A 13,905-nucleotide genomic window follows, 5' to 3' on the forward strand; every position below is an offset into this window, starting at 1 on the left:
TAGTGTACAAACTTGTGGGTTGAGGTAAGAACAGTTTAATAGAACAGAAAAGAAACTAATAATGATAATGATAACACTAATAAAATGACAACAATAATAATAATAATAGGATTGGAATATACAAATAATGCACAGTGCAATTGCTCACTACCTGCTGATCAACACCCAATTAGTCCCTGAGCGGCAATCACCCTGCCCCTACTCCCCCCAGTTTGTACACTAGATGGGACATCACATGGTATGGAATACCCCGTTGGCTAGTTTGGGTCAGCTGCCCTGGCTCCATCCTGTGCCAACTTCTTGTGCCCCTCCAGCTTTCTTGCTGGCTGGGCATGAGAAGCTGGAAAATCCTTGACTTCAGACAGAACAGTACTTAGCAACAACTGAAAAGATCAGTGTTATCAACATTCTTCTCATACCTAACTCAAAAACATAGCACCGTACCAGCTACCAGGAAGACAATTAACTCTATCCCAGCTGAAACCAGGACACCTTGCTCAAGATTTCTGTGATGTTTCCAGAGTTTCAGCCCTGCTAGGGTATTTTATAGTACTCTCCTGCCATTGAAAGGAAATCTTAGTTACTCTGTGTCACCTGTAGTTCAGTAATTGGTTACAGGCTGACAGGTCATCTTTCAAAAAGAGATTCATGATCTTTTCATCTGTTACGTCCTCTTTAGCAGGAAGTCAGATGTGGTTTCCCAATCTTAAAATCTCCTGTCTAGCTGTTTATGCTGTGTCAACTTCCTTGCCAAACTTCACCCCAGAGCATCCTCCAAAAATGTGGCACAAAGGTTGAGCTTTTTGCCTTTCTGCTCAGACTCCTTCCTTCCACCCATGCTCTCCTGGCAAGGCATGGGAAGAACAGTCAGTGCACGTCAGCGAAGCATATACTTTTTCATTTTTGTTGAAAATGGAGTGATGGGTGCTCTACACAAAGTAAGGCGTAAACCTTGTTTGTTGTGTGGGAAGGCCTAAATTAAGAAATAACATTACTGTGATTTTCCAGGATGCTAGGCAAAATCATGTAGAAACAGATTATTTATTATTTCTGTTATACAATCACAGGATCAATCTGTAACCAAATAAAATTCTGTAATCTGATTTGATAAAAATGGATGGTGACATTCATACCAAAAGCCTGAGTCAATATTTAGCTTATTCTGTACCTCTTACTCTTATCACATTAGATTAAGCATTAATGACTGTACCAGTGAGTCGCACTTATTCACTTTTTTAATTGTCTGTGTCCTTGATTTGTAAGAACTGTCCAGCTTGATATAAACAATCTCCCTTTTATGATTTTTCTTACAATCTTGGGGACGTATTCTGGTGGTGATATTTATACTGTGTTATGCTTTACTCATTTTCAGAGCTTTTCCGCTCAGTAAGACTAACTGTGGAGTAAGCTTATACTCAGCATGAAATAGGAACATCTCATTATTCTTTTCTTTTGTCCTCGATATATCCTGTAAAACTGAATTATCCGTAGGAGTTTACTGGATCAACACTGAGAATGAAAATGTTCCAGTAATAATCGCTGTCCATGCATGTGTGTGTAACTTCTTTTTGTGGAATTGCTCTGGTAGTGTCTGACTTTAGAGACAGTAATCCCTTACACATTTCAGTCTGTCACCACAAGTGAAAATGAGCTAAGATCACGCAAGAGTCTTGATTTAAACAGCAATCCACCGATCAACTAATAGCTTGTTACTTTTGATGTCTGAAACTGTGCCTGACAATTAAATGCTCTTGGCCTGACAAAAGTAGTGTTGACTTTTGGGTGAAAGTGAGATTTAGGAATTTAGTAGAAAGCTGTCTTCTGTATTATGTGACCAAGCTAAACTGTGGCCTGTTCAAGAGGCTATGTTTGCTCTGGTATTTTGTAAACTTGGACAATTTGTAGACTTGGACATTTGTCAATAAAACATTAAGAAATATATCATTAATCAGTCTTGCTGGTTTAGTTAATTTTGGTGGTTCTGTATGAATTGACAGAATTTATGCTCGTGGTGTTGCAGAGGCACTGCCTGCGACATGCTTTGATAGTCCTTTAGGAAGGAATGCTATCAGCCCTGGGAACGGCACAGTTCACAGACAATGCGATACCACCAGATATCAGGCAAACAAAACAATACGTGTTAATAATATTAAAGTGTCCTTGAAGATCTGCTTAGAGGCACTACTTCTCCTGCAATCTTATCAAGGGTTGGCCTGCCACCAGCTTCAGCTTGAGTTCAGTTCTTTGTACGTGCTTGTGATACAGTCCTTAATTAGTTGATGATTTTTCCATTAGGCTTTGTGGGATGGACAGTGTATAGTGGCAGTGTTAAGTGAGATAATTCTGGGATCACAGCTCTATTTACTGCAGATGTTTGAAGTAAATATTTTTCAAGACTTTCTTTGCGGGTCTTCATGAGCTTCTGTTTGTGCTGTATTTTGGCTCCTCTGCTGCACTAAGACTTCAGATACAGAAATACATTAGCGTGCTTAACCCAAACTCCATTGATAATGTAGTGCAGGCTTGCAGAGGGTGTGGTGTAATTATGCTAGGGTCAGGTAACACTGATTTGAATTAAATCCACTGTAAATGACATAAGTATTCAAGTCACTTAAACACATATGTCTGCTACCACTTCAGATGTCGTGCTGGCTTCTGGCAGAGCATTGGATACCCGTCCATCTGCCAGCCCCAGGTACACTCACATGTCTGAAATAAATAGCGCTGGATGCCTGTCTTTGGGTACCTGCTTCTGTTTATCATATACTGAAAGACTGTGATTAAGACACCAAACCAAGTGCTCCAATTTGGAGAAACAGCAGCATGACTAGGCTGGGATCTGTCATGCTGTTGGTTGGAGCTGTGTAGAAAACCAGGATTTTAGGCTTTGTGTATCACATCAGGGTCTTCTTGCTCCCTGGCCCTTTTCTCCCTATTCAGAGACTCTGCCTGTATGTCTTTAGCTTGTAGTTTGTGCATGTGTGTTTGTGATACAATTGTTAATTATATGATTGCATATTTGTCTGCATGATCCTTGCCTCATTCAACATGGAGGACAGATGGTGCTTGGGGATTCATTACGGCTCTGTAGCCAAAGAGGCTGTTGTTTGCAGGATCGCAAATGTATTCCCTGCAGATGTTGAAATAGATGAAGGTGGGGGGTTATAGGAAAGGAGAGAATGATCTCATGTCTAAGCCAGTCGACCAGATGAGTGGTGATCTGGAGAACTGGAACTCTGCCTCTAGGATGCTAGACAAATAACTCGAACCAGGCTTCTTATCCTAGGCCTGACCTATTTTCTTATTTCTGCAGATAGAGCAGTATCCTCAGCTTGGTTTCGTGTATCATCTTAAAATGAGCATGGTAACTTGTTGGTAGTTGACTGTGCAGTTAGAGGAAATGGTGTATTTTCTGTTTTATGACTTACAAATTTCCTCTTCATTACAGTGTTTGGATAACCCTCACTGTTGCCTTTTCTTGATTGCCTTTGAAGTTTGCAACAGTTCCTCGAAAACTGATAGGTCAGGGATGTTTACCAAGGTTCTCCTACTTTAAGTAGGACCCAAGGTAAAATGAACTTGAATGTAACAAACCAGCTATACAGTTACGTCTATAAACACATGTTACTTCCCTCCCATCTGCCTGTTTACACCACAGCTGAATTTGGCTGATAGAATGTTAATAAAAATAAGTCTTTGCAATTATTATTGCAGTAGGAGAAATAATGGTGGATATGTGTTAGAGATCTTCCTTTAAGTCTGAAAGGCTGCCTGCTTTCTATGATAAAGATGTCTTGTTCCTGTTGTCCTAGTATTGAGCTGCCTTGAATGAAAACTATGAACTGAATGTATGTTAAAGTCTTTCTTATTCAGACTTCCTTAGATAAAACCAAATAAATAAACCCAGGGTAATTTCTAGCCTCAAGCTATTGTTAGGGCTGACAGGATTTAAGAAGGGATATCGTAATGTTCCAGTGATCATAACGAAACAAAATTTTTATGGAAATGCCTGCATATAATTGCTCAAGAGCAAGGGTATTGGGAGTAACATAAATGATCATTCCTTAGGGTTTATTCTGCCCTTTCAAAATTGAGGGTTAGGAATCATTTCCTTGAGACCAAACCCCATGTGGTGTTTTTTTTTCTTTTCACTCTGAAGCTTCTGCTGATGGTTCGGGTCTGGCCATGGTCCAGCTGAATCTAAGAACTGATCCTGTCCAGCAGTTTCCCTGTTTTTTTAGAGATGCAGAAAGGAATAACCTCTGTTAGTGTATTTTACTTTGATGATTGGAAACAGTTCTGAAGTTTAAGGCCTCTGGTGGCCCCTGATTTCAGTAGAAATCTTCACAAAGTGTTCAGAAAACAGTGGCCTATGAAGAACCTGTTTAAATCCTGGCAGCTGGTTTGCAGTTTGCCCATCAAAGCCTCTTGTGAATCTCTAGACAACTGGGGTGGCTGGGGAGGCTGTACACAGCTTTAGTTGGAATTCCCAGGTTTACAGAGGGCACTATTGCTGCTCGTTTATAGTTAAATGAGCAGCTGCTAAGTTCTGTGCTATTGCTGCAGATTAGATGCTGGAATTTGTTGCCTGTTATTTTCTTAGGCGCAGTTAGGTGTGACTTTGGGAATTTGCTGTTTGTAGAAAAAGCTTTCAAAGTGAAGGTGGTATGAACAGCTGCGTTTAAATGGCTAAACAGATCTTTACTACGAAAGGTTGCAGTTGTCTGGTGCAAGTTGCTGACTATTGTGCTTGTGCTCTCCAACTGGCTTTTCAGTTCTAAAATTCATGTCCCTTGGTGTGAGTACAGGACATATCCTTGAAAGGAGGATACAAAGAGAAACTTCATCTCTGTCCTGTCCTGACCATATGAGCATCTTAATATAGAAGCAAAGCATGGGAACCAAGAATTTGTTACTACAGTAAAAAGGCTATTAACTAAACACTGTTTTTTGTTTTGGTTTTTTTTGTTTGTTTGGTTGGTTTTTTTACTAGCACTGTAATGCATGGAAGCAGATACATTTGAATGTATGTAATGGATAAATATAATTGTGCTATTCTTTTTGTTTATTTGTAGAGCTGCTAGAAACACTTGGATGACTGGAATTCAAGATATTTGGTTTGTGCTCTTACTCTGAGGTAGAGGAAATAAGCACAAGAAATTTCTCTAGTTCAGGCAAGTAAATATCTCTACCTCCATAGCTTGTGTGAAATTAAGTTCATGGTAAACAAATGAATTGTAGGAACCTTCCTAAAGTGGAGGAACTAATTTGCTCTGTTAAAAAATATAGTTTAAAAGAATATAAAAATTTTAATTACATTTTTTTCTTTTTTTAATAGTTAAGGATCTGTCATACTCAACTCTGAAGAACTGGGAAGCCTCTTCTGTGTAGAATTGAAATAGATATTTGACAGTTGTCTTGAATACAAATTAAGGCAAAAATGTCTGTCATAGATCCCTATCAACACATTGTGGTAAGTAGCTTTGAATCTTCTATGTATACTGTCTTGTATAATCTATACTGTCTTGTATAATGTATTCTATTAGAAGTTACTCTAAATAAGCACACAGCATTAGAATTATGACTACTTCCTTAGAGAAATGGTGAGCATGGTTAGAACAAATTTCTTCAGAAATTTATTTGAATGAAATTTGAAAGATTCAAGTTAGCTTTTCAAAAGCGTATCACGGCTTTGAGTGTGGCTGCTCATGTGTAAGTCAAAATGGAATATGGGCTCCTAACAACCTCGTGGGTACAGTGTCATAAGGTATCATTTTAAAGGACTTGCCTGTTCAAGTTGTTTCATCAAAGTGCCTGTAGTTGACTGTTTCATACAAGGTTTTCCACACACTGATTGCCAAACTGAACTGTAGTCTACAAAAGTAACATCATGTGTCTAACTTTCTCCCTTGCAGTTCAATTTTTTTTTTTTAATAGAATTGTAGTTACCGAATAACTCTTTTTTCCCTTTTCATCAGTATGGATATAGGGATAAGTTGGCAATTTTTGATATTTAGATGTTAAACCAGTGTGTAGCAGTGATGTTGATTCAAAGAGACTCTTCAAAATACAGCCTGCAAACTCTAGGTAAAGGTCAGTGAAATGATCTGTGCCACTCAACAACGCACTGCTGCCAAAAACTCCTGCTCCCTCCTTCCTGCTTTATTCCAATGTTCCTGCTGCATCCCTAGTACCAGCTCTCAAACATATCTGGTCAGAGTGAGCCAATTGACACTGAATTGGCAGAAGAACAGTTCAGTGCAAAAGATTAGTTCTCGGCTGTCAGAGCTGGCCCAAGGGAAGGGTACAATCATGTGAGCACAACCTGTAAAAGTAGAGAAGTAGGGGCAAGGGAAGGAGGAGAAGGGAAATGGGAGCAGAACTGCCCTTTGTATGGCAGGCCAGTAGAGTGGCTCAGCAGCTTGTTGAATGCTGTCTTTCTGAGTGACTTTCCAAAGTAAACACTGAAATTGCAATTCCTGCTCAAACTGAAATCTTGGAACAAGCTGGGTGTGTTCATATCAAGCACTTTTCGTAACAGTCCCAGAATCTCGTGGCAGGAAAAGTGATAAGTACTCAAAGATAGTTACCATATACTTGTCATAATGTTGAACTTCTACGTTGCTAAAAATACAGCATATGCTTCCTTGAAAATGATCTCTTATCGTTTATGTGGTTTCTACCCAACACAGTCACATCCTTTACATGTGTTTGCAGCCAGCAGATGTCAAACTTGTGTTTTACTCACTCTGTAGTTTTGTGAACGCTGCTGTAAAGACAAGTTTCAGGTTGACGTCTGTATTTTAAGTGTTAAAACAATGCACTTAATCCTTTCTGCACCAGTGCCCTCTCCTGGATGGAATGCCTGAGCTGATCTGCACTTTTTTGGGAGGGGTCTCCGTTATATTTCATTGAATCATTCACATAAAAGATCTTTTTTGATATCAATATATATACCATAATGAACAAAATGGAGCCTTAGAAGTATACGTAGTTACAGTCCTCTGGCAATGATGAACTGCTGCTGCGGGAATGTTGGTAATGCAGGAGGGAACACTGTTAACACAAGAGCTGATCCTATAATTGCTTGAAAAGTGAACAGAAATCTCTGAGGCTTCTTAATTCAAAAATTGAAATTGCATGGAAAGCTTTACTAAAACTTAGAACAGTCAAGGGCAGCAGGCTCATATCATTGCAAAAATCTTGGATTTTTAATGATGTTTGGCATTAAAAGACTCAAAAGAATTCTGCATTTTCCAAAAGTCGTTCTGTTAACTACTATGTGTTTTCTGATCTCTTTTTTTTTTTTTTTTTTTTTCCTCATTTTATGGAAGACTTGGAGGAGTGAAATAAGACATTCACAAAGTTATTGCAGGTACAGACAGAATGGACTGTACCAAAAATGCTTTTAGTTTCAGAGAATGAAGAATTAAAATGTATTATGCATCTTCAGTTATATTGATATGGGGGATAAATATTATAACAATGGGAGAAATCACTTCAAGATAATTTGTGTGTGTATGCACAAATGTTTGTCTTAACTGTAAAACCCAGTGAAAGAAGAGCATGGACTTAATGAAAATCTGTTACTTAAGAAAACAGGCAAACATTTTCATTTGTCTAGCCTAATCTTCATCTCAAGTGTCCTTAACGTTAAGGATGTAAAAGTAATAAATACTTATTACACAATCTATCTATACCAGAGCTTCCTGACTGGTATTTTGTGTGCAAGTATATCTCCTGATTGAGTTACATTTTGTGACTTGGCATTCTGCAATATGAAAAGTATTGTATTCAATGCATGCAAATCCCTTGCTTTCTCCATAAGTGTGGAAAGTTTGTAGGTAAAACCCAATTGTGTTACACGAGATATTAGCACCTTGTTCTGTTTCCCAGTCCCATAATGGGATGGTAATGATGTTTATGTACATACAAATGCATGTGTGATATGTAAAATAGAGGAAATCAGATAATTAGAGAAATTTTACTGGAAGGAATAAAAAGCAGTCAAAGGTGGAAGAAGAACAAAGGAGGCAGGAGGAGGATTTAGAAGAGATGGAGAGCTGTGGTGTGAGAACGGGAGATACTGAACCATGGCTGTGCAGGATACTTGGAAAACCTTGTGTATTGAACCAGTAGAGAGTGAATACTGTCCACAGGAGTTTCTGTAATTCAGAAAAACCCACGTTCAGAGAGTGCATATTGAAAACTATTTTTTTTTTTTTTTCCTCTCCTTTCTTCTATAAATTTGTGGAGAAAGAGGAAGTTAAATGAAACACATATGTAAAGCTAGGCCACTTTGGATGATAGCATTTAGGTTTTTGATTTAATTGTGAGCTTCTGAAATTTTTAACCTGGCTTAGATTTTTTTTTTTTTTTTAAAGGTATGCAGATGTTGCTCCACTCAGTGTTGCAATGTTTAAGTGATTTATATACCATCGTCTATTTTTCAGAAGTAATTGAGGAGTTGGCAATGTACAGATTTTTATCAAGGCTTAAGGTGAACATAAGTTACTTTAGAAAACGCAGCTTAGTCATCTAAACTAGCAAGGGCTGGATTTAAAAAGGTAATCAGAGTCAATACATTTCTTGTGGTATTTTCAAGGGGCATCTAACTTCTTTAGAACTGAGTCTTTCCAAAAGCTAACCAAGAAATGCTTCTGAAAGTTGTGTTAGCTGTTAATATGGACATTTAGGCCTTTTAATACCCTTAGAAACTGGATCTTAAGTGGAAAATTGCCTTAATTTCTAATTGCACTTAAGTTGCATGAAAAACATTTATTTTGGGGTAAGAAGAGAGACTTTTGAGCTTCCTGTGTATCTCTGTGTATTTTTTTCCTAAGAGGGAGACATTTTATTTTATTAGTTGCAAATTTCTTCCAAGCGTGTGATTATGGCCAAATATTAATAACTTTATCATTATAAGCCTCTGTGTTATTTTGGGTGAGGCACAGGGGAAGAAGATAATGTTTTTCTGTTCTGCCAGACCTCTGTATACTTGCATTCATTTCAGAGGATACCAGATCTTAAACCAGACTTAACTTTCTTGGCAGAACAACAGCTGGAATGTGAGGGGGTTTGCTGCTTAAACCAATAAAAAGCAGTTCTCATGATAGTATTAGCAAAACAGTTACCGACTTGTAACAGAAAGTAGTGATGATCTCTGTACTGCTGTAATGAGAATACACTAGTAAGTGATGGTTTGGCCTTGTTTTGGTGGTGGGCATTTTATTTAGGCATATGAGTTTCATGAACAGGACTAAAAGATGCAAGAATATTACTTCACAGAAGTGCTTTTTGTCAGTGAGTGTCTTGTAGTATCCCCATTTTACAGCCAGGACTCTGGGCCACCAGAATTGCACATAATTTCCACATAGGAGCTGAGAACTAAATCCAGCATGCCCGTGTCCCATGCTTGTAACTTAATTATAACTCCATCCTCCTCTCTGTTGCTAAATGTTCAGTGATCTCTGATCTGTGGTCTCTAGTGGGGACAGGCTCGCTCTTAACAGCTAAGAATAAGGAGAAAGGTGGTGTGTTTGTACTTTGGGCTGTTTCTCTTAATTATGAAGTTGTATATGACAAAGGAACTACATCAGTCTGTGTGAACAAACTCTGAGGCCAGTGCTGCATTGTGAAACCAACACTTCAGTGATCTGACGTGTGTGAAAGTGGCACACACCAATAAAACAGCTTTGAGCGCTTTCAAGAAGCAAACTGAAAACAAGGGACAGTGAGAGTCGTTGTTTCCTGGAGATTCGCAGCTTGTAAAAATTCTTGAAGCAGGGTAAATGACAGAACTGGGGTAACTTTACGTAGCTGTGATGGAAAACTCTGGTTTTTTTTTTTTTTTTTTTTTTTCCCATGTGGCAGAGGCAGAATTTTGTTCAGGGAGAAGTCCCATCTTCTTTCTCATTCATCCATCCACTCTTAGAAGCTGCGATACAAATAGTGATGGATGTCACGAAATCATTGGTATGTCTTCCATGTCAGCACAAGGCAGGCTGTTAAATAGGTGTTGCTTCTTCACAACTTTGGATTCCCACATCTAAACCCCTTCTGTTGGCTTTGATACTTTTGAGGTGAGTTAACAGTCCTGGTTGGGAGAATCAGTTAGAGTCTGGATTCCATTTTTACTGCAGTTAGTGAACCACTTGCTGCACAATGACAATTTCAGTATACCACTTGTAAGGTAATAGTTTACATTGCCACAGTTTCCCCCCTGCCTGCTTACTTGTTCTTTGAACCAGACAACTCCTACAGCTTACAGGGGAAAAATTACAGAGTTGAAATTTACTGCTGGGCAGACTATCATGAAATGAGCCTCCAGCAGTCGTCACAATATGTGGGTGATTACAGCCTTAATAAAGATACAACAATTCAGTGTCTGGGTCAGCCAGTGTCTTCAGTGAAGTCATACCCTCAGTATCACTGTGGGCATTTTCTCCTAGATATTTTGGCATGGTGATGTGGCTATGCCTTTGCAGACCTCTAGACTACAGACTTGTGGAGGAGTTTGTGTTGGTATCATTTGCGTTGTTTTTAATGTGTCCTGACTCAACTGTTACTTAAGCATTCACAAGCCACTTTTGCTGATTTTAGAAGATTGTTTTTGGCTTTTTTCTTTTTTTGAGAAAATGATATATAATGTATAAGAAACTCATTTTTTTGTTTATTTGTATTAGAAGGATCCAGTTTGGTTCTAGTCTTTGGGTGTAAGTGTGTTTGTAGATGTGAAATAAATGAGGCTTGGCTGAAACAACCAGTTCTGAAGTAGCTATGAGAACCAGCTGAAGGCCCTTATAAAGTCTGGCAGTTGAAATAGCAGTAGCTTAAATGGAGGCATGTGCTACTGTTGAAAACTAAGCCATGTATGGGTTGAAGGGTTTTGTTGGCTTATCTCTTTGTTCCTTTAAAAAGTTGTTTGTTTTTTGTGTTTTTTTTTTAAGGAAAAAAAAAAAAAAAGGGAAGTTTCCAGATGAAAATATAGTATGAAAGCACCTTCTGGTGCCTGAATTTCTGTTGCAGGAGAGCAAGCTGGTGCCTCCACGTTGTACAAGCACATGAGTCAATGTCTAGGTACTGTGGGCAGTTAGACAGCTTGAGTGCCTTAAGACTGGCTTTAAGATAGCAGTGTAGATAGATCTAAGTGCTGAGAGGCAATTGTGTGAGATCTGATCCTGGCTCTAACACGTAGAACTTAAAACTTACCCGCAACCTCTGTACTGTGTCCTGGTGAAGGCCAATGTTGTCTGCCTTGCAATATGCAGTGGTGGTTCTCATAATGGTATTCAGTAGGTTGGTCAAACTTACAGCTATATAGACAAAGTAACAATAGATGTGAGTTACTGACCTCTTTTCATTAAAGTTTTTACTTTTGTTCTTAATTTAATCTTTTCCTACTTCCCTAGTTCATTTGGGACAGACCTGCTCTTAGAAAGGCAACTCCTGCTGTGTGCTTGGGCTTTGCAGGAAACAGGAAGCTCCAGAAACTGCATGAAATTTGCTTTTGAATGTTTTAACAGCTTGCTTTTCACCTTCCCTCCATTGTCTTAAGGACACTTGCACTTTGAATATTGATGTGTACTAAGAAAATATATTCCATGCATTACTAACTATATCCCTTGTGTGTGCAGCATGCTTATATCTGTTCCAGAACATATACTTTGAAGTAATTGCACCCATTCTTTTTACTGAGGGAAGGTAATTACAAAGGCAAGCACACTGTAAAATAGCCCCCTCTTTATTTTTTTTCTTACCATACCAAGTTGTCCCTGACTGACTAAATGCCTTACAGCAGGTTTGGTAGAGAGGAGGAGTGTTATTCATTGAGATTAGTAGGTGTGGCTGCTGGAAAATCAAGCAACCCTAGTATAAGGTCTGACCTTTCAGTAAAGCTACAGGGTGCAGTTCAGCATTAAGATGCTCTATCCAGTATGAGTTTCACTTACATTTTGACTGGGTGATTTCTCTCTCTCAGTTTTTGGACAAAATGAAACCTATTTTGATAGTTGCTTTTTGGTTCTGGAGCTTAATCACCTTTAACTCTCTGATTTCCAGGTGGAACACCAGTATTCACACGTATTCACTGTGACAGTAAGGAAAGCCACAAATGTCACAAAAGGAGCAATTGGTGACATGCGTGAGTATATCTCTTTCTATTTTGTCTCTTTTTTATTCTTTCTAGGAGACTGTTGCCATAGCCAGGGGCAGATGACACATCAAGCTTGTCATGCATTGAATGATTGTTAGTGGGTTGGTGTGGGTTTTTTTTTTTTTTTTTGTCTTCCTTGTTAAAGCTAGGGCAATGTACCCATTTCATTGCTCACTCACTCTAACACAGAAAGCAAATTTGCCGCTCCTTCTTTCCATTGATCCAAAAAAGCTGAGTGAGTTGTAAGCAATTTGCCTACAAGCAAGCAACACCTACACTTATTTTTTTGGCTCAGTCGGAAGTGCTGTTCTGAGTGTAGTGAAACTGGCAATTGCTGTATCTTCAAAAGGCTGTGGTTTGGTGGTGGGAGCACTTAAAAAGAAAGAAGCCCAGAGCTCTGCTGAGTCAATGCAGTAAGAAGAATCAAAAAAAAGAAGCCAAAACAGATGAGCAGATCTCATGGTGGAGAGCTATATGAGACACCAGCACTTCTTCCCCTTTCTGTTAGGCTTCTGAGCCTCTGGACTTAGTAGCTGAACAGGAAACCACTAGGAAGAATGACTCAAAAACTCTTGTCTGCTTGTAAGAGGGGAAGAGGGAGAGAATAATATATTGGCTGAATCTGTAAAAAGAATATTGCCACTTCCTTGATTATGATTATTTTGCTGTCAGGTTGTCTCTCCCTTTCCCTGGTGCTTCATGCAGAGTGTTGCATAGCCTGACTTGCAGGCTCGGGCTGGGAGGATGTGTGGTGCCTTCTGCTCTCTTATCAGGCTTGTTTGGCAGGCAGTTTTTTCTCTCCCAGCATGTTCCTGGAAACTGCTCTCAGGTCAAACTACAGCAGCTGTTCTGACACACAGCTTTGCTTCAGTGGGTTGACAGTTTTTTTTCATAAGTAGTGTCTACTGTTTGATATTAAACTTGGGGAGTAAGTGGGAGGGACAGTTGGAAGGGGAGTGTTCAAGAACCCCAAGTACGATGGAAGAGAGGGGAGCCCTGCCAGAAGGGGAGAAGAAAGAAATAGGAATCTGTTTAGCATCTACTGTGGGGTGAAGGAAAGGAGCGCACAGAGAAGATGCAGTGGAGTGTTATGTTGGTGGCCTCTGAGAGGGTCTTTACATAAGAAGACCTTGGGAAAAGTGCTGTAAAGAGTAGAACAAGGGGCCCACAGGTTTGCATGTGTAAGAAGATGGGTTAAATGGAAAAACACAGGTTCTTGGACACAGAGGTCTGTCATGAGACAGTGTAGGAAACATGGGAAGGGAAGAAAGGGGGTTGAAATGGGAACCCCATGATATGATATTAAAGGGACTATGGAAAGGGTGAAGAAAGCTGGAAGACCATGGCATTCTTTTATTTTCTCCCCTACCCCACCCCAGACAAGTATGGTCCTGTAGTATAAATTCCAAATATTATCCATCAATATAATTGGACTTTTTTCCAGACAAAACTCTTATCTTACCAAATCATCAAAACCAGAAAGCTACTCAAGAAGAACTTTTTATTTTGATAAAACCTGACAGAACTATGCTCAAGGGCCACTGAAACCTGTTTGGTTTCCTGTCTGAGGCAGTTACGAGTGCTCTGTAACCTGAGGCACCTGCAGTCTGGGGCATCTCTGAGCGAGCTTCCAAGTTCCTGGGGCTGCTTCTTGGAGTCCTGGCAAATCCCCTGAAGTGAAAAAAACAGATCATTGCTTCTGTTTTTATTTTGGGAAAATGAAAAATGTTTTTATTTCCCACATATATACA

The 13,905-nt window shown here is 39.2% G+C and overlaps 1 protein-coding gene across 1 annotated transcript in view; it reads left to right on the top strand.

The window, feature by feature from the left end:
- PLA2G4A (phospholipase A2, group IVA (cytosolic, calcium-dependent)) overlaps positions 1–13,905 on the top strand; it is an 84,687-nt gene that overhangs the window by 12,834 nt on the left and 57,948 nt on the right. The window contains exons 2-4 of the mRNA XM_010580705.1: positions 5,076–5,174; positions 5,339–5,473; positions 12,061–12,142. Of these exons, the coding sequence (XP_010579007.1) occupies positions 5,441–5,473; positions 12,061–12,142 (115 nt within the window). The 5' untranslated portion in view covers positions 5,076–5,174; positions 5,339–5,440. The remainder of the gene's footprint in view (positions 1–5,075; positions 5,175–5,338; positions 5,474–12,060; positions 12,143–13,905) is intronic.

The sequence above is a fragment of the Haliaeetus leucocephalus genome, unplaced genomic scaffold (genome assembly GCF_000737465.1).
Source record: "Haliaeetus leucocephalus isolate CR32 unplaced genomic scaffold, Haliaeetus_leucocephalus-4.0 Scaffold730, whole genome shotgun sequence".
Classification (NCBI taxonomy): domain Eukaryota; kingdom Metazoa; phylum Chordata; class Aves; order Accipitriformes; family Accipitridae; genus Haliaeetus; species Haliaeetus leucocephalus.